Below are 24,695 nucleotides of genomic sequence, written 5' to 3' on the forward strand. Positions count from 1 at the left end.
CATTTTTCAGTAGTGCTCAAAGCATTCCATTCCATGAGAGCAGCATTTATTTTTCAACTTGAAGCAATGAGCCCAATCAGTCCTCCATGACAACAAAATCATAAACAATTGAGTAGGGCAGGCTAATAAGTCCATAATTTTTTGGTTATGCTCAGGTGTAACAATTAGGCTAATCTATACTTCCATATTTCCAAGTCATATTCTTGAAGATCAAGGGGTATTAAATTAATTGGAATGACTGGAAATCTGACAGACTTTGGTTATCAATGTAAAGATAATAATACAATTTAGATTATCTGTAGTAGAAAGCAATGGGATAGAAGCCTACAAAACCAACCCAAAGTGCAATGCAACATTCATATATGACCAGCAGTAGATGTCATTCAATTTGTAAATAATGTGTCTAATGCCTCAAGGGGAAATTAAACTAAAAGTAACAAAGTAATCAGATTAAATTTGACTAACGATTTACAATTAGAAAGTAACCTACCCAACCCTGCATGCAAATCTGTATGTGCGACCAATACACTTTGATTTGGATACTTAACAAATTTAACTGGTTTGGAGGAAACGACAATAGCCTAGGGAAGTTGAAAATAAGCTAAAACTTCTAAATAAAACTGAGCCATCACTTTAAGGGAATGTAATTGGTGCCTGTGCCAGACCCAAGTAAAATAAAAAACGCCAATAAGGTTGTGTGAAAATGACGTAATTTTTTCCTAATGACTCTACGTCCACCACGTCGATGCTAATTACTTCCTGGATGAGACGTCCATGAAGCCTGAGGAAAACGCCACATTTGTGGCTCTGTGGGAGTTCGAGGACCCCTCCACTGCGACGTACATCAATTTTCTCAAAGAGGGGCTGGAGAAAGCCAAGGAATACCTAGCACAGTAAAGGCTGGCAGCGGCAACAGTCAATTTTGTGTTTGTGTCTGTAAATTAGGGTAATTCCTCTGAAGGATAATGATCAAAGAAAACGCTAAACGTCTAACTTCTGTGTAGGGATCTGATTCCTTCGGCGCTGGCAACATTAGCATCCAACATGATCAGTATTACAAGAACCTCTTCAAATGACATTGGCAGCTATACCAGTTGAGCCCTTCTGAAGACATACGCTTTAATTAAACATGTTTTTTTTTTTATAACTAAACTCAATAGCTAGACGTTCAAGTAGACATACTTCTCATCAGTCAGAAAAGTAGCCAGCTTTTAAACGTCCCTTTGGTCTTCGCTACTATTGACTAATTCATATTTAATTGTTGTAATAGTGAGCTAATTTGTTTTACTCGCTTAAAACGTTTTCACACCAAAACAAGCAGACTGCACCATAATGCATTGTACTAATTATTGTTTTTCTTAATAAGCACTGTTTTGCAATATGTAAAGCACCATAGATTTCTGTAATACTTTGTCATTGATGGAGTGGCAGAGCAGGCCAAGTCGAACGTTCCCTCTGGAGTTTTAGCAGTTTGTGACGGCCTTGCCCGAAAGTCCAAAGTTGGCTGGCCAAGGCCTGATGCCATTGCTAAAACCTCTGCAGGCAAGTTCCCGAGGTCGCCAACAGCTGTCATGGAAACACAAAAAGTTGGATGCTGGCACAATTGTAATGTAATTGCATTTTGTTTGATCTTTCCTATGAAGCCAAACATTGTTGATGTAGATCTCATGTTATGGAACTACAGGTTAATTAACACCTTGCCCATGAGATCAGAATTTAAAGTGACTACACCAAAGATTATCTAACAAAATCAACAGTTAAGAGCAAGACGAAATGGACTTAGTGATATTCTTTGCGAATTCTACCACGTGTACATTGACACTTGAAACAGGTCATATCTTAACAAAATGTTATTTCTCCATCCTCTAAAAGGAAAGATTCACCCATTTTGAATGTTATATCGTATGTGCATCACTGCTCTATCAATTCCGAAGTTCATTGCATGTGTATCTGAGCTATTCGCTGTTCAAGCAGGCTGTATTTTTGCCTGCTTGAACAGCGAATAGCTCAGATAAACATGAAAGGACCCTAGGAATTGATAGAACATCGCTCAGAGATGCACAAATACGATACAACATTCAACATGGTTGAATCTTTCCTTTTAAGCGCTGCAATGTAGGCACATGTTAGCATTGCAGAGGTAGTCATCCCCTTGAAATAACCTTTGTTTGTGCAATTTATTTTTTTATAGATTGGGTCTTTGCTAAAAGGAGTCTTGATTGTTATTGTCGGTCCGTAAGCTTGCAATGACCACTGGATGAAATCGATGTTTCTCAAAAAGTATCAGATAAAGACATGTTATAATAACATTAGCCCTATTTTTCACATTTTGTTGATTTTGTCTACTTGTTATATTGTGGGAACATAGATCTAACTTCTGATCAGTGACAGCAACTTTCAGGTATTGTTTGATTGAGTGGGTAACAAACATTTCTAAAGATATTCAGGTTAGACCATGTCCCTCAAGTCCTTTTTTTGTTCACGTTGACTAAATTTGTACATCAGTTCATATAATTTGGTCTATATGCAAAAAGGGGCATAGTGAGCCCCTAGTTCTTTGAATTTCAGTTCCGCCATTTTACAAAAGAGACAGCCACCTTCAGGTTAGCAATTCACAGGCAGCAAAAAGATGGTGCCAGAATAACAGTGCTAATTGTGCTGGGGTGGAAATGCAGGCTTACACATGCAGGTAGGCCTTCAGATGGAGATCCATTGCTAGAAGATGTGAATTCCACCACTGAACTACAGTATCCACAATGCAGAGTCAGTTGAACATGAGGACCATACCAAGCTGCGAAAGGAGTGGGGGGCTGCAACAGGGCAAGTCTTCCAATGCAGTGAGGCTACAACCTCAGTCCCAAACCACCAACACCCCTCCTCCACCTAATGGTTTGGTCCACATTCAGAGATAGGGTTCAGAATAATCACAGTTCAGTTCGCAGCCCAAAACCACAGAATTAAGTCAAAATAGTGAGGTACATCCAACTCATTGTTCTAGAAGAGATGGGTTCTAGAGTCTTGGTTAAAGCAGTCATTGGACAGCCAGACATTGTGAGTGGGTGTTGCTAGGCAAGTTGAAGAGGGCAGGCCTTCACCAGAACGTCCACACCTCCAGCTCTATGACGTGGAAGTCGTCTCTTTCCGAGAGGCAGCAGTTGTTGAAGGTGTAACAGGGGCTACTCCTGCCCAAGTACAGCGTCTCATCCAGCCACAGGCCAAAGTGACCACTGCGGAAGAGAGAAAGAAACGCAGTTCATTGTTTTAGAGTAAAGTAATGTGTTCTCCTAAACATATTGGCACATACTGTACCACAAAGCAATGGACAGTAAGTGTCACGGAAATAGAAACAGCATCAAGAAAACCATAATGTAACATTTCTATAGCTGGGAGTGGCTCTACCTTCCTCCTCCGATAGCAAAAGAGTCCAGGTCTCCCTTTATGAAGAAGGAGTTCTCTCTTGTCCATCTGAAACACTATGGGAGGTGACAAGGGCAGAGTCAGTCAGGGACACCGACACAAGAGTACCTTAGGGTCCTATCTGATTAATGCTTTACTTCTCTGACAGCCCTTTCCGCATTGCAGACCAGGTGAATTGCAGGTCAATGAACTTGGCCTTTGTAATGCTCTGCATATACAGTACACTATTTATAGCACAGGAGGTTGCTGAGGGGAGGACGGCTCATAATAATGGCTGGAACGGAGCTAATGGAATGGCATCAACATGGAAACCGTGTGCTTGGTACCATTCCCCCTATTCCTCTCCAGCCATTATCACGAGCACGTCCTCCCCAATTAAGGTGCCACCAACCTCATGTGATTGATAGCAATGAGTTCCTAACTTCTTAAATGTTGTTTGTGCTTAAAAAGACAAAACGTGACCTTTCATAATCCAGTCATGCATTAAATTGATCATGTGACGTTGGTAGAGACCTTGATGTGAATAGTAATTTGGCTGCTATGAAAACTCCTGCAATGTTACATCAGCAAGATTAGCAACAAACAGTATTGTCTTCACTTAGGTTGACAAAACAATCCTGCAGCAATACCTTAAGACACATTTCGGATTAGAAAATGTGGGAGAGTATTGTTTGGCAATGGTTGTGTAAGTGTAGTGTATGCATCATAGTGTGTGTGTGTGTCTTGTCTGACCTTGAATCGAGGATGCAGCATGAAGAGGAATGTCTCTCCTGTGCCATAGAAGGTCTCGCTCGGCCTCAGTGGGTGAGAGAGAAAGCTCCCAAACACCTGGGGCACAGAAACATACCTACCATTAACAAAAACACAACCCTCTGGTAACCAAACAAGACCGAGCTCATACAATGGGGGTCTTCATAGGTGACCACAAGTCCACAATGAACTCTTGTGACTCCTGGCAAATCATATGTTATTCAAACCAACCCCACCATAGTTTCTGGAGCAGTTGTGAGTGTCTGAAGTCAATAGTGCAAATGCCATGAAAAGCAAGTGCTCTATGGTACGTGTTTGTGTTGAATCTCTGAAGCGGATAGATATTAAAAATGTTGAGGGTGGTGCGTGGAACATTGGAGAGTTTGTGACTATTACATTTCAAATCTGAGTACATAAAAAACGGCACCTGATTGAGCGAGTCCTTGATGACCATGAGTACAGGCGAGTCGCTGCCGTTCAGCTTCCGGTAGAGGGACTTGAGGCTGGAGCCGTGAAGAGACGTGCTGTAGGCCAGATGCCACATGTGGCCCACTGTCCTGGGAGGCAACTCGGCTGAGAGCTAGAGAGAGGGAAGGATTGAGAAGGAGAAAGAGTTGTGCGAGAGGGTTGGAGAGCAGGGGCACAAGTGGGCTCCCGAGTGGCACAGCGGTCTAAGGCACTGCATCTCAGTGCTTGAGGCGTCACTACAGACACCCTGGTTTGATTCCAGGCTGTATCACAACCCATAGGGCGGCGCACAATTGGCCCAGCGTCGTCCGGGTTTGGCTGGTGTAGGCCGTCATTGTAAATAAGAATTTGTTCTTGACTGACTTGCCTAGTTAAATAAAAAAAACTAAGCGTTTTCCTCTGTTGAGCTAAAGAAAAAGGGAGAAAACGGTAATCATTGATATCCAATTATATTACCCTTTTCTTTAGCTACGCTTTTCCTCTGTTGAGCTAATCATCTATCCAACAAGTGAATGAGCCTGGACATGAGAAGATCTGACCTGCAGGTGCCATAGCTAATGTATTGGTTCAAAGTGCTCACAGCACTGCTCTGCTTAAATCTCTCCACAGGAGTTCACTACCAGCATTCTACCTTATGCATAACCCCCTTTGTGAGACATGGCCACAGTAGGGGTTGAGTATTTTCAGTACTCCACTCAGCACGAAGGTTCAGTCATGAATGGCTCTGTGTGTATGACTGAAGGCCAATGCTGCTTGAGGGAGACCGAGGCAGAAGTCAGGTTGTCTCAGACTCTGGATTTATCTTTAAACCCAGACCAGTCTGGGAATGCTGAACTTGTAATGCATTTGTGGAACTAGAGGCAAGAAGAGGAATGTGTGCAATTTCTTCTATATGTGTGGTGCTGACCAGTGACATGTCATGAGAAGCTTTACATTTAATTTCCCCTTGGGGATTAATGAGGTCATTATCTCTTTCTTATCCAATAATGGATGAGAATAATGTTCCATTGTGAATTTGTGCATTTGTGATTAGATCAGACAGTGTTTTGTGAAGATCCGACATACATGTTTATGGTTGGGTGCTTACCTCTCTGACAAGCTTTGCGTCTAAGATGCGACTCTGCTCCACGATCTCACACAGTCCCTCTGGATCTTTGTCCATGACCAGAGGTAGTCTCCCGCCACCCTCCTCCACTGACACCATCTGCAAGACAAGACACAACCTAGTTATAAACCCATTAACCTCGCACTCAAACGTGACACGTGTCACACTCAAACAACAACTCCGGACCCCACCCCACCTAAAACACTGCTCAAACTTCCCCAGGGCAAGATGTGCAAAAGATGCATCGTCACCACTGAAGCTCTAGTCAAAGTTAATGGAAATAGCCATTTTTGTTGTCAGCCACTACAGACTTTAATAATATACAGACTTACCTCCCAGTCCTCCCCAGTCCGTCCGTGGTTCTTGGACACTTCTTCCTCCTCCTCCTCTCCGTTGTCGACCAGTACAAACTCGTCTTTGTCGCCCTCCCCTTCCTCCGACCCTCCCTCCAGTATGCATAGGTCAGGCCTCCAGTGGCTCAGATAGGCGTAGAGCTCGTCTGAGCTACAGACAACAAGACATGAGAGCAGAAAGATTTAGTGTTAAAGACCTTTGACTTACTTCTAGTGAGAATTGTAAAAGTCTATATATTCCTCAGCAAGGGAGGGCATTGAAATTGCTGAACAAGACATGTAAACATTATGTTAATGTTAGACATGGTCAGTGTGAGGTGCTAATGCTCACAGAATGTAAGTGGAGTGTTAATGCTATACTAAAACAGTCTTTCTGTGGCTACAGACTGTTACCTCTCCTGGGAAAAGGCGAACCAGGCATCCCTCCGGGGTAAGGTTTTTGTTGTCCCCAGCTGCAAGCCTGCAGCCACACCCTTCTTCCCAGCGGAACCCTGGAGCCGCAGCCTGACAAACATGAGACACCCAAAAGTTCCTGAAGGTCTAGAGAGGCCTGGAGAAGGAGAGAAGTAGGGGGGAGGGGGGGGGGAGGAGGGCGAAAGAGGAAAATGGGAGAGGAGAAAGTGAGGGGGTTGCAAAACAAAGAAAAAGAGACTGAGTTCGAACCATTTGTTATGATACCATCTTCCTACAAACTTATCAAGCAGACTTCAACCACACAGTGCTGCTTGGGATAAAAGAATGACAAAACTATTGACTTGATTCCTTTCCTTACCTGACGTCCGATTCCTCACAGACTGCTCCTTCTCCTGTCTCTTATACACATCTAGATGTGTATAAGAGACAGGCGATACTGCTGCTTCGCCTCCCACACTGCTGGAGCGTCTTGCCAGTTTTGGAGCCAGTTTTCTGGGTCTTTTTAGTTCCTTTCCACCTAGTAACAGAAAAAACACCTATGTATGTTGCATGTTCTGCAATGTGACCCAGCAAGCGCTCCTTGATACCATAGAAATCCATGGACCAATTTCAGTGGCTATACTCCCATTTGCACTGCTAGATATCACAGAGAACATACAGCATATTAAGGTCACTGTTGCTACCTGTGGATTTGTCAGAGACTCACCCACACTGATCCAGTCAGTGCGTATTTGCGATCTACCGATTTGACAGGTCTGCCCAGAATATAGGATTATTTTAGTGGCCTCCTATAGGTTAAAACGCCTTTCCAGGCAATGTGAAGACACAGTATGTTGATCTGTGAAGAGCTGCACCAAATATGTGTGTCTCAATCATGCACATAGTCATTTAATGCTGACCTGTGTGTGGAGGTGTTGAAGTGTACGTGGGAAATGTCTGTGTAGAACGAGACAGAGTCCAGGCCTGTCTCTTATACACATCTAGATGTGTATAAGAGACAGGTTGCTACCTGTGGATTTGTCAGAGACTCACCCACACTGATCCAGTCAGTGCGTATTTGCGATCTACCGATTTGACAGGTCTGCCCAGAATATAGGATTATTTTAGTGGCCTCCTATAGGTTAAAACGCCTTTCCAGGCAATGTGAAGACACAGTATGTTGATCTGTGAAGAGCTGCACCAAATATGTGTGTCTCAATCATGCACATAGTCATTTAATGCTGACCTGTGTGTGGAGGTGTTGAAGTGTACGTGGGAAATGTCTGTGTAGAACGAGACAGAGTCCAGGCTGTCCACTGAGCAAGACAGCAGGTACTCCTCACAGCCGTGCTCCATCACCAACGGGTGGGTCTTACACGGGTCAAAGAAGATCTTATTGGACGTCACTAGCAAGATACCAGAAACCACACCCTGGTGAAAGAGAGAGGTGAGAAAGGTAAGCGGGTGGTGAGAGGGGTGAGCAAGAATTGCGAGAGCGAGGTGCGTGAGAGTTTTAGTGAGAATGGCGCTAGTCTCCACCCACCTTGCGGTCAGTGATGTAGCGGCAGAACAATTTGAGATATGGCATGGCGGCTTGCCCTTCCCTTTGGGAGCACTCGGGAGGGAGGGCCAGTAGGCAGAGCTGTCCGTCAGGCATTGGCACCGCCTCCACATCCTGGGATAATCAAAACAAGCACGGAGCAAAAACACAACCGTAGCCACTCGTTAGACAGTGCTTTATATACACAGAGCTGAATTAGCTGTTTTAAAAAGAACAGTTCTCACAGAAATCAATCATTGCCATGAGCCAGTTAGCCAAGTTTTTCCAGTCCTGCATTGGCTCTTATTCTATTGAACAATTTCAGCTTAATTTAAAAACTGTTAGCCTCTCCTGACAAGAACATTCAATTCTACCATCAGAAAAGCAAGAACACACTCCATTAAAGGCCTGATAGGCGCCAGATAATCAGGGTTAAATAATTTAAAAACTTTGTCAAATGTACCTCCTCTTCTGTATGATTTGTGGAATAAATTAATTCACATTATCCTTACCAGTAGTTTGTCATACTCTGCATCTGGTGACGGGGAGTGAGGGCTGGCAGATGGGGCCGGAAAAAGCCCAAGCCCTGGGTTAGTGTCAAACTCTGGCTCCAGCCTGAGGTTGGGGTCAAGGTGCATCACTGCGGGACATGAGCCTTGGCCAGAGCCTTTACTCTTGGGAACGCAGAGGTTCTTCAGAATGAAAGCACAGTAACATCACAACACACATTCGTGCACTGCTGTAAATACAACTCTGCCCAGACTAAGACCTCCCACTTCCTCTTTCCATTGTACTGTGAACTTTAAATCTGCTTTACTGTGGTCTTATCTGTAGCCTACTGGAGTGGAGGGGTGGATGCTTGATTTGGTAACCATGCAAATACAGGTAACTGCCAAAATGAAGGAAATGCAAGTAAATAAGGGATACAAAGTATATTGAAAGCAGGTGCGGTCCCAGAGTTAAGCAAATAACATCATCATGCTTAGGGTCATGTATAAAAATGCAGAGTTGCCCATTATTTTGGCTAACATGGCTAGAGGAGATCTGTGACTTTGAAAGAGTGGTCTCAAAGGAGCATAGGGGGAGAGTGTCAGTCACCAGACAACCCAATTGAACACTTATGGAAGATTTGAGCGGCGCCTGAGACAGCATTTTCCACCACCATTAACTAAACACCAAATTATGGAATTTCTTGTGGAAAAATTGTGTTACATCCCTCCAATAGTTACAGACAATTGTAGAATATATTCCAAGGTGCATTGAAGCTGTTCTGGCAGTTCATGGTTGCTCAACACCCTATTAAGACATTTTATGTTGGTGTTTATTTTATTTTGCCAGTTACCTGTGGGTTCTCTGAAGGCTATGTGGTGAAGGCTACGTAGTCTTTCCCTCACTTTGCATGTCAAATCATAGTGGAAGGTACAAGTAAAACATACTATATACACACACACAAAAAAAAGTATGTGGACACCTTTTCAAATTAGTGGATTCGGCTATTTCAGACAATTTGCTGACAGGTGTAGAAAATTGAGCAGTCATGAAATCGCCATAGACAAATCTTGGCAGTAGAATGGCCTTACTGAAGAGCTCAGTGACTTTCAACTTGGCACCGTCATAGGATGCCACCTTTCCCACAAGTCAACTGTAAGTGCTGTTATTGTGAAGTGGAAATGTCTAGGAGCAACAAAGGCTCAGCCGCGAAGTGGTAGACCACACAAATCACAGAACGAGACCGCTGAAGTGCGTAAAAATCAGTTGCAACCGTCACTATGTTCCAAACTGTCTCTGGAAGCAACGTCAGCACAAGAACTGTTCGTCCGGAGCTTCCTGAAATGGTGGAGCTGCACACAAGCCTAAGATCAATATGCGCAATGCCAAGCGTCAGCTGGAGTGGTGTAAAGCTCGCCGCCATTGGATTCTGGAGCAGTGGAAACGCGTTCTCTGGAGTGATGAATCACGCTTCACCATCTGGCAGTCCGACAGACAAATCTGGGTTTGCCGGATCACAGGAGAATGCTACCTACCCAAATGCAGTGCCAACTGTAAAGTTTGGTGGAGAAGGAATAATGTTCTGGGGCTGTTTTTCATGGTTCGGGCTAGGCCCCTTAGTTCCAGCGAAGGGAAATCTTAATGCTAGAGCATACAATGACATTCTAGAATATTCTGTGTTTCTAACTTTGTGGCAACAGTTTGGGGAAGGCCCTTTCCTGTTTCAGCATGACATTGCCCCCATGCACAAAGCGAGGTCCATACAGAAATCCTTTGTTGAGATCGGTGTGGAAAAACTTGACACAGAGCCCTGACCTCAATCCCAACAAACACCTTTGGGATAAATTGGAATGCTGACTACGAGCCAGGCCTAAATCGCCCATCAGTGCCCGACCTCACTAATGCTCGTGGCTGAACGGAAGCAAGTCCCCGCAGCAATGTTCCAACATCTAGAGGAAAGCCTTCCCAGGAGAGTGGAGGCTGTTATAGCAGCAAAGGGGGAACCAACTCCATATTATTGCCCGTGATTTTGGAATGAGATGGTCAACAAGCAAGTGTTCACATAATTTTGGTCATTTAGTCTATTATGTCACTACCCTGAAACTTCATACTGGGAAAAACATATGCAGATATAAAAGATGATGTACATCTTGTCAGTGTCTGCTCAAATGATGAGGTTGATCATACCCATAGGCCTGTAATTAACGTTTTTTCCCCCCCTGTGACATTTCAAGGTGTCACATGTTGAGTGAGGAGAAGTTACAGAAGATGTCATATATACAGTGGGGAGAATGATGTTTCCACCTCCATGCTTCACGGTTGGGATGGTGTTCTTGGGGTTGTACTCATCCTTCTTCTTCCTCCAAACACGACGAGTGGAGTTTAGACCAAAAGGCTCTATTTTTGTCTCATCAGACCACATGACCTTCTCCCATTCCTCCTCTGGATCATCCAGATGGTCATTGGCAAACTTCAGACGGGCCTGGACATGCGCTGGCTTGAGCAGGGGGACCTTGCGTGCGCTGCAGGATTTAATCCATGACGGCGTATGTTTACTAATGGTTTCTTTGAGACTGTGGTCCCAGCCTCTCTTCAGGTCATTGACCAGGTCCTGCCGTGTAGTTCTGGGCTGATCCCTCACCTTCCTCATGATCATTGATGCCCCACGAGGTAGATCTTGCATGGAGCCCCAGACCGAGGGTGATTGACCATCATCTTGAACTTCTTCCATTTTCGAATAATTGCGCCAACAGTTTTTACCTTCTCACCAAGCTGCTTGCCTATTGTCCTGTAGCCCATCCCAGCCTTGTGAACATCTACAATTTTATCCCTGATGTCCTTACACAGCTCTCTGGTCTTGGCCATTGTGGAGAGGTTGGAGTCTGTTTGATTGAGTGTGTGGACAGGTGTCTTTTATACAGGTAGCGAGTTCAAACAGGTGCAGTTAATACAGGTAATGAGTGGAGAACAGGAGGGCTTCTTAAAGAAAAACTAACAGGTCTGTGAGAGCTGGAATTCTTACTGGTTGGTAGGTGATCAAATATTTATGTCACGCAATAAAATGCAAATTAATTACTTAAAAATCATACAATGTGATTTTCTGGATTTTTGTTTTAGATTCCGTCTCTCACAGTTGAAGTGTACCTATGACAAATTACAGACCTCTACATGCTTTTTAAGTAGGAAAACCTGCAAAATCGTCAGTGTATCAAATACTTGTTCTCCCCACTGTATGTATGTATATATATATATATATATATATATATATATATATAAAGTGTAAATGTTGGCTCTGGAAGATACTGTATAGGATGTAGCATTTGATAAAGGGTGGGAACCATGGTGACTCTTACCTGCCGGGAGATGAGGGAGGAAGAGATGGAGGTGGAGAGCTGCCTGTTCAGCTTAGTCTGATCTGCCAAGCTACTGCACTTGGAGATGACACTGAACACCGTGTCTTCATGGTGAGCCTGTGTGTATGCAGTGCAGAAATCCATTTTAGGTAGTACTCCAATATTTTAAGAAATCAGACCAAATAAATGCCAATCTGTTCCCTTAATTTGAGGCTCCACAGTCCTCTGACAAGCCCAATATCATGTGAACCTTCCATCCGCTCCCACACAACACAGGATTTAGCTTTTGACAGATGGTCCATTGACCTAAATTACATTCCCATGGAACTCAATGATATTTTCATAACACAGAAGTTTATAGACCATGTACTAAACTGCAAAGAATACAAAGAGTATAAAATAGGCATACATTCTGACTACTCCATATGTTGCATAAATCAATATACAAACGTCACCCCTATACCAGACTCAAAGCAATATTGGTCCTTGAAAGCGTCTTGATATGCTGTAGATCGTTTCAATGTATATTTTCTAGACAGAAATGCATTGCAAAGGGACTTTCTAGACAGAAAAAAACAAAAAGTTATTGAATACATGTTTTTGCCTTGATTAAGTTATGTTTAGGCTACAGTAGGATTTACAGTAGTTCCACATACAGTTGAAGTCGGAAGTTTACATACACCTTAGCCAAATACATTTAAACTCAGTTTCACAATTCCTGACATTTAATCCTGGTAAAATTTCCCTGTTTTAGGTCAGTTAGGATCACCACTTTATTTTAAGAATGTGAAATGTCAGAATAATAGTAGAGAGAATGATTTATTTCAGCTTTTATTTCTTTCATCACATTCCCAGTGGATCAGAAGTTTACATACACTCAATTAGTATTTGGTAACATTGCCTTTAAAATTGTTTAACGTCAGTCAAACGTTTCAGGTAGCCTTCCACAAGCTTCCCATAATAAGTTGGGTGAATTGTGGCCCATTCCTCCTGACAGAGCTGGTGTAACTGAGTCAGGTTTGTAGGCCTCCTTGCGCACACATGCTTTTTCAGTTCTGCCCGCACATTTTCTATAGGATTGAGGTCAGGGCTTTGTGATGGCCACTCCAATACCTTGACTTTGTTGTCCTTAAGCCATTTTGCCACAACTTTGGAAGTATGCTTGGGGTCGCTGTCCATTTAAAAGACCCATTTGTGACTAAGCTTTAACTTCCTGACTGATGTCTTGAGATATTGTGCCTATATTGAAGCAACTTTCCTGCCTCATGATGCCATCTATTTTGTGAAGTGCACCAGGCCCTCCTGCAGCAAAGTACCCCCACAACATGATGCTGCCACCCCCGTGATTCACAGTTGGGATGGTGTTCTTCGGCTTGCAAGCCTCCCCCTTTTTCCTACAAACATAACTATGGTCATTATGGCCAAACAGTTATATTTTTGTTTCATCACACCAGAGGACATTTCTCCAAAAAGTAAGATCTTTGTCCCCATGTGCAGTTGCAAACCGTAGTCTGGCTTTTTTATGGCGGTTTAGGAGCAGTGGCTTCTTCCTTGCTGAGCAGCCTTTCAGGTTATGTCGATATAGGACTCGTTTTACTGTGGATATAGATGCTTTTGTACCTGTTTCCTCCAACATCTTCACAAGGTCCTTTGCTGTTGTTCTGGGATTGATTTGCACTTTTCGCACCAAAGTACGCCCATCTCTAGGAGTCAAAACGTGTCTCCTTCCTGAGCGGTATTATGGCTGTGTGTGGTGTTTATACTTGAGTACTATTGTTTGTACAGATGAACGTGGTACCTTCAGCCGTTTGGAAATTGCTCCCAAGGATGAACCAGAAGTGTGGAGGTCTACCATTTTTTTCTGAGGTCTTGGCTGATTTCTTTTGATTTTCCAATGATGTCAAGCAAAGAGTCACTGAGTTTGAAGGTAGGCCTTGAAATACATCCACAGGTACACCTCCAATTGACTCAAATGATATCAATTAGCCTATCAGAAGCTTCTAAAGACATGACGTCATTTTCTGGAATTTCCCAAGCTGTTTAAAGGCACAGTCAACTTTAGTGTATGTTAACTTCTGACCCACTGGAATTGTGATACAGTGAAATTATCTGCCTGTAAACAATTGTTGGAAAAATTACTTGTCATGCACAAAGTAGATGTCCTAACCGACTTGCCAAAACTATAGTTTGTTAACAAGAAATTTGTGGAGTGGTTGGAAAATAAATTTTAATGACTCCAACCTAAGTGCATGTAAACTTCCGACTTCAACGGTATCAATTTCCCCTTTACGAAATCTGATAACGTTTGAAAGCTGCAGTGATAGAAGCTTCTTCATCTGCACGTGATATAATTACAAACATTTATTTTCAACACATATCTTGCAATACACTGTCCTTCCATTATAACGGTTGTAGAGCCTCAGAATATACCCTTGCATGCCCATTGAAATAAGGAAGATCTGTGAATGATCTGTGACCACTGTTTCACTGAAATACAGCTGGTCTGACCTTTGAACCCTCATTATCAGAATCTATCTATACCATATATTATGCACTGTATTGGTTATCAAATGTGAGGGTGCAGCAGGTCTTTAAGATCATTGACATAGGAGTAGGTCTACATGAGATTGTGACTCACCATAGTGTCTACCTTGTCATCTGACTGTTGATCTCTGCCCATGGACTTGGCCATGGTTCCCTCCGTTCCCCATCTAGGTTCTATGAAGGCAAGATTTAAAAACATGATGTTGAGAAGCGATAACGCTTTCCACCAGTACTCTTCTTTCTGCTGCTGACTTACAACTTGTTTGTGGTACTGTATATAGTTTAATTCATGCAAAACAACCCCCCACTCTCTCTGGCCCTGTGTGGGCTCCTTTGAAATTATATACATTTGAGGTTTATTAGGGTACTGGGGTTTCTCTTTGAGAACCTCAGGTGTGCAACAAGGCAGCACTGTTGGCCTTGACACACCGACATAGAAATGTCAGATCTCTGGCTCAATGTCATGTGTCAGCAAACTAGATCAAATTGAAAGCCCGCGGGAGGAGTGATCACTTTGATCCAATAAGTCCTTCGTTGAAAATGTCAACATTAACAGGGGCAGATCTGTGGTTCTGGGTACAGTGCTTTCAGAAAGTATTCATACCCCTTGACTTACTCCACATTTTGTTGTGTTAGAGTCAACAGGTAATTTATCTGTCAGAAGTTCAAGCCTTCCTTGCTGCAGTGTTGCAATTCCTCAAAAGTTAAATAACGCTACATCTAGAGAGGAGTTCTCCTTAACAACCTCCCTTTGTGTGTGTTCTGTCAGGCTCTACAATGGTTTGCTACGAAAATACACAACATAAATGCCATACAAATAATTGGCTATGGATCTACTGCAGTTACCAAGCACCTACTAAAGCAAACAAACCAGAGATATCGCTATAACCTTGTTGAGAGATACCTTACCTTGGAGGTAATACTGTCTCAGTCGGGGGTTCCGGATGTGGGGGACGTGGTCAAGGGGACGCCCCACGGCACGGTGGCCCTGACCGCTGGCCCTGGCCTCCTTGGTTGGGCCGGTCTGAGGTCCTGTCTCCAAGGGTCCGGAAATTAACCTGGGGGACTGGGTGTCCCCAACAGGGAGCTTGGACCCCAGTCTGGAGGGGAGAAAGAACAGAGGGATACTGGTGGTAGGGAAAACTACTGGGATGTTTATTAGTTCACCAGTTATTATGGTCATTAAAGCCTTCTGACCCCATCTACAGTATATGAGCATGTAAGGGTAAAAATAGTTGATAACCCATCCGAGGCAATCAGCTATGATTATTTATAATTTTGTCTTGACATTAAAAAAAAGACTGCTCGATATTGGCAATCACATTTGTGATTCATAGGATAGTGGGAGTTAGGGATATGGGTTGTTACTGTTTCTGGCAACACCTGCACTCCTCTTGCCCACGCAATGCCCATGACTGTGTTCCTTTATTCAAATGAGAAGTAAATTCAAAAGAGTGACTATATCAAAGAAGGTGTTGAAGTTCTACTTTGAGCTACTATGCTCCATTCATTGCAACATGTAGGGAGAGCAACACAACACGTAGGGAGAGCAACCCAAAAAAGGATAGGACGCATTCTGGGATTAACTAAACGTGTCACAATTCTAAGCAGTGCGTTTCCTCATTTTTTTGCCAATAATCAGTTAATCGCAGGCCTGACCTGGTCTTGACGTTGCCAAAGTAGCTGGGCCTGTTTTTGTCCCGCTGTTGTATTTTGTGTTCCATGGCTCCAAGGGTTTGCAAGAAGGCCTTCTCAGGGGCCTAGCTGAGAATTCTGGGATATTGACAATAGCGATGGTCTGGTGAGTTGAGGGGCTCAGCTGGCATCCGTCCTCCTATGTTGGGTCCCCAAGCTTATTAGGCCCCCGTAATCATACCTACAGGAGAGTGTAAGTTAGTGCACATATAGGAGAATGAAAGAGTGCATATACTAAGTAATGGAGTCAGGTCTTTCAGGAGAATCAATGATGCAATCTGAGCATTTTAGCAGGCATATAACCTTGCGCTGGAAATATTGTCACAAAAAAAGGTCAAATAAGCAATAAAAAAAATAACATTTTGTATTGAGAAAATGCTCTCAAAGACTATCTAGACAAGAGAAATGCCAGGGGAGAGAAGAGAGGAAGTAAATGCATGTACACCATATATACAAAAGTATGGACACCCCTTCAAAAGAGTGGATTCGGCTATTTCAGCCACACCCATTGCTGAAAGGTGTATAAAAATCAAGCACACAGCCATGCAATCTCCAAAGACAAACATTGGCAGTAGAATGGCCTTACTTAAGAGCTCGGTGACTTTCAACATGGCTACAGAGTTCCAAACTGCCTCTGGAAGCAATGTCAGCACAAAAAGTTCCTTAGTTCCAGTGAAGGGAAATCTTTTTGCTACAGCATACAATGACATTCTAGACAATTCTGTGCTTCCAACTTTGTTGCAACAGTTTGGGGAAGGCCCTTTCCTGTTTCACCATGACAATGCGCCCGTCCACAAAGTGAGGTCCATGGTTTGTCGAGATCGGTGTGGAAGAACTTGACTGGCCTGCACAGAGCCCTAACCTCAACCCCATCGAACAGCTTTGGGATGAACTGGAACGCTGACTGCGAGCCAGGCCTAATCGTCCAACATCAGTGCCCAACCTCACTAATGCTCTTGTGGCTGAATGGAAGCAGCAATGTTCCAACATCTAGTGGAAAGCCTTCCCATAAGAATGGAGGCTGTTATAGCAGAAAGGGGGGGGACCAACTCGATATTACTGCCCGTGATTGTGTAATGAGATGTTCGATGAGCCGGTGTCCACATACTTTTGGTCAGGTAGTGTATATTGAATGGCATTTTGGTGCATTCAATGTCATCTATTTTCCTTTTTCTTTCTAGCACATTCAGTCAGAAGAGACCGGTTTCTCCACTTAGCTCAAGTTCATAATGAATAGGGGTTCTACGTGCAATACTGTATGAAGCATGCCGACAAATCATTATGCCGTGGAGAAGATTGCATTTACTGTAGTCTTCCTACACATGAATGATCCCACTTCCACATCGAAAATCCGGGGGATGCGGAAATAAAACGTAGTAGTGGGGTACCCTGAATTCAGCAACATATTACAAGCATATGGGGACTGACCTGTCACAAAGACTGCCCGGAATGTTGATGGAGAGCGGGTGATTTCGGCAGACTTCATATTGCGGTGTGACTGTAGACTGTGATAGCACTGCAGAGTATAGCTCAGTACCGCAACGCCAACAGAAACACCTTGAGCATGTATGCTCCGCCTATTTCCCTCATCCTCCATCCTTTTTAAAGGGCCCGTGGTTGAGCAGAATCATTACATGGCTGGAATAACGGTTAACTCACTGTAATAATCAATCCAACCCCCATGTTTTTAAATTCCCCATACAAACGCCTTAAAATAGCATAGATTACAATGGTAACTTTTCAAAATGACTTTGGTTTGTTGCACTAATTAATTGCAGATAGAAAAAGCCTATACATAACTTTCGCAGAAAATAACATGGCCTTTCTTAGAATAGAAAACTGGAGTGGCTTATACCTTTGGGAAATATATATAGCTTATAAATAAATTCCGCAAAAGGCCTCGCACCTGCCTTCTGCCACTCGAAGCGCTTTCATTGCGTCGCTTCGCTTGTTGATGCTCAAATTCTGGAGAAAAATACGGTTCTGACTAGAGTGAGTACAGCTAAAACCAAACGTAACTTTTTCATAGCAGGTTAAAGGCGCTCCGTGGTCAATCTGCCATCAGCATTGGCCGTGCAGCTGATACGGCCTCTGCAGAAGTCAGGGCATTCATACTTCTTCCGCTTCGCCGAGTTGATGTAAAATAAATTGTCAAGGACGTGAGTTTGTTTTACAGGACCTCCCATATAGCTCTGCGAAGCCGAAGTATGAATGCACTCCCTGACTTCTGCAGAGGCAATATCATGTAATAGCTGCAAGGCCAATGCAGACCTCAGATTGAACATGCAGTGCATTTAAGAGACAATTTATGCTTGATCCGAAATGTGGTCGGCGGTGCCATATGGATGGTGTGACTCAGTAGCGGATCCTACAGAGGCATGAGCTCAGTACCGCATCGCCGTGAGCCTCTCAAATGTTGTAACAATATGGACGGCTCCATATAGCTACGCATTGACATGATTGATGACGGTAGGTGAATGCGGGAGGTCCTGTATAAACACAAACGCACTTCCTTGACAACTCTGCGCAAGAAGTATGAATGCCCTGACTCATGCTGAGGCTGTATCACCGTAAATGCTGCACGGCCAATGCAGACATCTGATTGCCCATGGAGCGCCTTTAAGGGTGAATTTAGGCAGCAGGTTAGGAAAAGGGTTAGCTAAAATACTCTAACCTGCTAGGAAAAGCAACGCCAATCTGTATTTTGTGTTAAGATACCATGTATTGTAACTAATGTCGGTTATCATTCGATGTCTAAACTGAGGGTCAATAAGCCAGGAAGACCGGTTGAAGGGCTAGTTAACGTTAACTGACAAGCCTCGTCAGCTAACAGTAGAGCGCAACTAACGTTAAACACAACTAAATAGCTAGCCGTGCTTTAGCTTTCTCAAACTCTAGGCGGCATTCTGCATTCTCCATACAGTTCACAGCCATAGCTTCGCCCACGACTTCCTCATGTGAACTCGAATCCCCTACGCTGTGGTTAACGTTTAGAAACGTCAGTAATCATCGCTTTCGAAACATATGGCCCTTATCTTTCATCAGCGAGAAATAATCCTTCAAATAAAAAATGCTTAATGTTGCAGTTTTGATCCATAGCGCTATGGGTGCTTCCATCCAGCGAAGCTAACCAAGGTACAGTTTGTTTTATAGTCACACATTCAGACATTCGACAGACATTCGCCAAAAGCGATTTAAATTTGTAAAAATCAGTAACTAATTCATCGTCACAGAAACATAAAAATAGATTTGGTTTGTTCTATAAATGTCTAGCATACTTTTACAACCTTTGTTTTGAATACAAAATCCAGTTTTAATTTGATGGAAATAGATAAAATCTTTAAAATGCAATTTAAAGCTGTACAAATCAATAACTAATTCACCGTTTGTCACAATCAAACTAGATATGATTTATTCTACAAATGTCAAGCATACTTTTACAGCCTTTGTTTAGATTTTTTTTTAATCCAGTTGACTTGATGAAATACACAACATCTATAAAAGGCAATTTAAAGCTGTATAAATCAACGTTTTCACTGATTATGACAGAATCAAACTAGGTATGATTTATTCTATAAATGTGTAGTATACTTTTACAACCTTTACTTTGAGTAGAAATTCCAGTTGATTTGATAAAAATACACATTTGATAGACTGCATGCCCTCTATCAAATCAAAACTGGAATTTTTCCTCAAAACAAAGGTTGTAAAAGTTAGAATTAGAAGGATCTCAATTTAAAAGCCAGTCAATGTGACCATATGATCACCTTCCTTTTTAGGGAGCATTGCATTGGGCTAGCTACCAACTAGCAACCTAACCATAGCTGCAGGAAGTAGGGGTGCTGAGGGTGCTGCAGCAACACTATAAAAAAAGTGGACAAAAGTAGTGCACTGGACCTTTACTAGTACTATATTAGCGGACCGATAGCAGTCTGTAGGGCTGGGCGATATGACGATATATATCATGTGACGATTGAAAAACGTCTATTGTTTCATATTACGCTCTATCGTTTATTTCGTTGTCGCAAATCACACTCTTTTGGGCAATATGTTTTGTAAATTGGACAACGGTTTGCATGTGGAAGGAAATTTGCAACAAACAAACATGGAGCGTGAACGTGACAGAGCACGGAGACACGGAGCTCGTACCTAAAAACGGGTCTACTTCGGTCGCATGGACGGGGTTTGGGTATAAAAGTCTGACACGGACCAGAAAACCGTCCTCTGCAAAATATGCCGCAGGCCGGACCCAACAACAGGCTCAAACACCACTAACCTCTTACCACCTACGCAAGAATTATGTGAAACAGTACAGAGAGTCTACGGATGAGACCCAAAAAAGTAAAGTTGAGTGCTCAAATCAAACCCCCGACTCAGACGTTGCAAGAGGCTTTTGCACGCGGCACACCATATAGCAAAGAATCAAAGATGGAAGGAGATAACAGCTGCCTTTACAATTTACAGTTGAAGTCAGAAGTTTACATACACTTAAGTTGGAGTCATTAAAACTCGTTTTTCAACCACTCCACACATTTCATGTTAACTAACTATAGTTTTGGCAAGTCGGTTAGGACATCTACTTTGTGCATGACAAGTAATTTTTCCAACAATTGTTTACAGACAGATTATTTCACTGTATCACAATTCCAGTGGGTCAGAAGTTTACATACACTAAAGTTGACTGTGCCTTTAAACAGCTTGGAAAATTCCAGAAAATGATGTCATGGCTTTAGAAGCTTCTGATAGGCTAATTGATATCATTTGAGTCAATTGGAGGTGTACCTGTGGATGTATTTCAAGGCCTACCTTCAAACTCGGTGCCTCTTTGCTTGACATCATGGGAAAATCTAAAGAAATCAGCCAAGACCTCAGAAAAAATATTGAAGACCTCCACAAGTCTGGTTCATCCTTAGGAGCAATTTCCAAATGCCTGAAGGTACCACGTTCATCTGTACAAACAATATTACACAAGTATAAACACTATGGGACCACGCAGCCATCATACCGCTCAGGAAGGAGACGCTTTCTGTCTCCTAGAGATGAGCGTACTTTGGTGTGAAAAGTGCAAATAAATCCCAGAACAACAGCAAAGGACCTTGTGAAGATGCTGGAGGAAACAGGTACAAAAGTATCTATAACCACAGTAAAACGAGTTCTATGTCGACATAACCTGAAAGGCCGCTCAGCAAGGAAGACACTGCTTCAAAACCGCCATAAAAACGCCAGACTACAGTTTGCAACTGCACATGGGGACAAAGATTGTACTTTTTGGAGAAATGTCCTCTGGTCTGATGAAACAAAAATATAACTGTTTGATCATAATGACCATAGTTATGTTTGGAGGAAAAAGGGGGATGCTCGCAAGCCGAAGAACACCATCCCAACTGTGAATCACGGGGATGGTAGCATCATGTTGTGGGGGTTCTTTGCTGCAGGAGGGACTGGTGCACTTCACATAATAGATGGCATCATGAGGCAGGAAAATTGTGGCTATATTGAAGCAACATCTCAAGACATCAGTCAGGAAGTTAAAGCTTGGTCGCCAAATGGGTCTTCCAAATGGACAGCGACCCCAAGCATACTTCCAAAGTTGTGGCAAAATGGCTTAAGGACAACAAAGTGAAGGTATTGGAGTGGCCATCACAAAGCCCTGACCTCAATCCTATAGAAAATTTGTGGGCAGAACTGAAAAAGCGTGTGCGAGCAAGGAGGCCTACAAACCTGACTCAGTTACACCAGCTCTGTCAGGAGGAATGGGACAATTCACCCAACTTATTGTGGGAAGCTTGTGGAAGGCTACCTGAAACATTTGACCCAAGTTAAACAATTTAAAGGCAATGTTACCAAATACTAATTCAGTGTACGTAAACTTATGACCCACTGGGAATGTGATGAAAGAAATAAAAGCTGAAATAAATCATTCTCTCTACTATTATTCTGACATTTCACATTCTTAAAATAAAGTGGTTATCCTAACTGACCTAAGACAGGGACTTTTTACTAGGATTAAATATCAGGAAAAACTGAGTTTAAATGTATTTAGCTAAGGTGTATGTAAACTTCCGACTTCAACTGTACATCTGCAAAGACATGGCCCCAATTTACACGGTCGAGAAACGACCCAAGGTACCAAATGCAAATTGATATGTTGCATGTATTAATGTCAAAATAACATGCAAAACAGGCAAGCCCCCAAAATATACAGTGCTCTTATTTTTTTGCACATTTATCACACTTAAATGTTTCAGATCAAACAAATTTTAATATTACACAAAGATAACCCAAGTAAACACAAAATGCAGTTTTTAAGTGATACATTTATTTATTAAGGGGGAAAAAGTTATCTGAATCTTCATGGCCCTATATGACAAAGTAATTGCCCCCCCCCCCCCCCTTGTTAAACATGAATTTACTGTGGTTAATCATATTTTTTGGAAAGCTGAGTTCAATTTCACTAGCCACACCCAGGCCTGATTACTGCCAGACCTGTTGAATCAAGAAATCACTTAAATAGAACCTGTCTGACAAAGTGAAGTAGGCCAAAAGATCTCAAAAAGCAAGACATCATGCCGCGATCCAAAGAAATTCAGGAACAGATGAGAAACAAAGTAATTGACATCTATCAGTCTGGAAAGGGTTACAAAGCCAGTTCTAAAGCTTTGGGACTCCAGCGAACCACGGTGAGAGCCATTATCCACAAATGGAGAAAATTTGGAACAGTGGTGAACCTTCCCAGGAGTGACCGGCCTACCAAAATTACCCCAAGAGTGCAGCGACGACTCACCCAAAAGGTCACAAAAGAACCCACAACCACATCTAAAGAACTGCAGGCCTCACTTGCCTCAGTTAAGGTCAGTGTTCATGACTCAACCATAAGAAAGAGACTGGGCAAAAATGGCATCCATGGCAGAGTTCCAAGGCGAAAACCACTGCTGACCAAAAACAACAAAAGGCTCGTCTCACTTTTGGCAAAAAACATCTTGATGATCCCCAAGACTTTTGGGGAAATATTCTGTGGATTGACGAGATAAAAGTTGAACTTTTTGGAAGGTGTGCATCCTGTTACATCTGGCATAAAAGTAACAAAGCATTTCAGAAAAAGAACATCATACCAACAGTCAWATATGGTGGTGGTAGTGTGATGGTCTGGGGCTGCTTTAGGACCTGGACGACTTGCTGTGATTGATGAAACCATGAATTCTGCTCTCTACCAAAGAATCCTGAAGGAGAATGTCCGGTCATCAGTTCGTGACCTCAAGCTGAAGTGCACTTGAGTTCTGCAGCAGGACAATGATCCAAAACACAGCAGCAAGTCCACCTCCTGAATTGCTTAAAAAAACCTAAATGAAGGTTTTGGAGTGGCCTAGTCAAAGTCCGGACTTGAATCCGATTGAGATGATGTGGCGTAACCTTAAAAAGGAAGTTCATGTTCAAATCCTCCAATGTGGCTGAATTAAAACAATTCTGCAAAGAAGAGTGGGCCAAAATTCCTCCACAACGATGTGAAAGACTCATTGCCAGTTATCGCAAACGCTTGATTGCAGTTGTTGCTGCGGAGGGTGGCACAACCAGTTATTAGGTTTAGGGGGCAATTACTTTTTCACGTAGGGCCATGAAGGTTCGGATAGCTTTTTTCCCTTAATAAATAAAATCATCACTTAAAAACCAGAGTAAATAAAATGCAGTCATCTTTGTGTCATAAAATTTGTTTGATCTGAAATGTTTAAGTGACAAATGTGCAAAAAAATAAGTCAGGAAGGGGCAAATCATTTCACAGCACTGTATATATTTTAGGCCTATAATTATTTTGTTCGCAACTATAGTTGGTGTTTTCTATTTACCTTTTTAGATTTTATACATTAATATATTTTTTACATGCTTAATTGAACATTTGCACAAAGGTTCGAAATAAAAGGAGAAATAATCTAATGAGTAAGTACCTCTGTTGAGTGTAATTCGAAATATAATAAGAAATAGGCCTTTACATGTGGTCATTTTATATAAACTATTTATTAATTGAATTTACAGAAAATGTGCTATATATTGATATGTATCGTTATCGGGATATGATATTTTGGCCATATCGCCCAGCCCTAGCAGTCTGTCGTACAGGTCCCCAAAAATGTACAGTGCCGTAATACATCTGTTTATTGCATAAATCGTGCATACATTAGATTGCAATGTTGGTGCAGTAAAATAATCAAAATGTAGCCTATGACACAATGTAAATGGAGAAGGCTAAAACTTGGTCAGCGGCAGATCAAAATAGCGACACGAAGTCTCCGGGTGAAAGGAGTTGTCCATGGTGCTGTCATTAAAGGTATTTTACTTACCCTGTTCGTAATGAGAACGTGACGGTTGCATTTTGGCTTCTGCGCAGATGGATGAAGCCAGCGGGGAACACATGCGGCATACAGACACCACCGGCTACAGGCCTACCACAGATCTTACTTGTAGTGCTTTTTTTTAGGTAAGGGAGCGGAAAAAATATGTAAATGATGTCACAATTTCCTCAGTCTGTACGTACAGATGTAGCCTATTACTACAGGGTTCTTCAACCCTGTTCCTGGAGCGCTACCATCCTGTTG

General features: G+C 42.6%; 1 protein-coding gene across 1 annotated transcript; it reads right to left on the reverse strand.

Moving 5' to 3' along the window:
* On the reverse strand, positions 1–24,695 carry LOC112068065 (oxidation resistance protein 1-like). The gene is made up of 17 exons (XM_024135079.2): positions 24,441–24,695; positions 16,072–16,288; positions 15,322–15,512; positions 14,507–14,586; positions 11,869–11,985; positions 8,539–8,718; positions 8,030–8,161; positions 7,733–7,917; positions 6,940–7,024; positions 6,866–6,905; positions 6,487–6,643; positions 6,073–6,244; positions 5,723–5,839; positions 4,595–4,747; positions 4,150–4,245; positions 3,400–3,473; positions 1–3,227 (listed from the first exon to the last, which is right to left on the reverse strand). The coding sequence occupies exons 2-17, from the start codon at positions 16,134–16,136 to the stop codon at positions 3,092–3,094; spliced, it is 1,980 nt and encodes a 659-aa protein (XP_023990847.1). The 5' UTR covers positions 16,137–16,288; positions 24,441–24,695; the 3' UTR covers positions 1–3,091.

Source organism: Salvelinus sp. IW2-2015, unplaced genomic scaffold, assembly GCF_002910315.2.
Source record: "Salvelinus sp. IW2-2015 unplaced genomic scaffold, ASM291031v2 Un_scaffold83, whole genome shotgun sequence".
In the NCBI taxonomy this organism is placed as follows: domain Eukaryota; kingdom Metazoa; phylum Chordata; class Actinopteri; order Salmoniformes; family Salmonidae; genus Salvelinus; species Salvelinus sp. IW2-2015.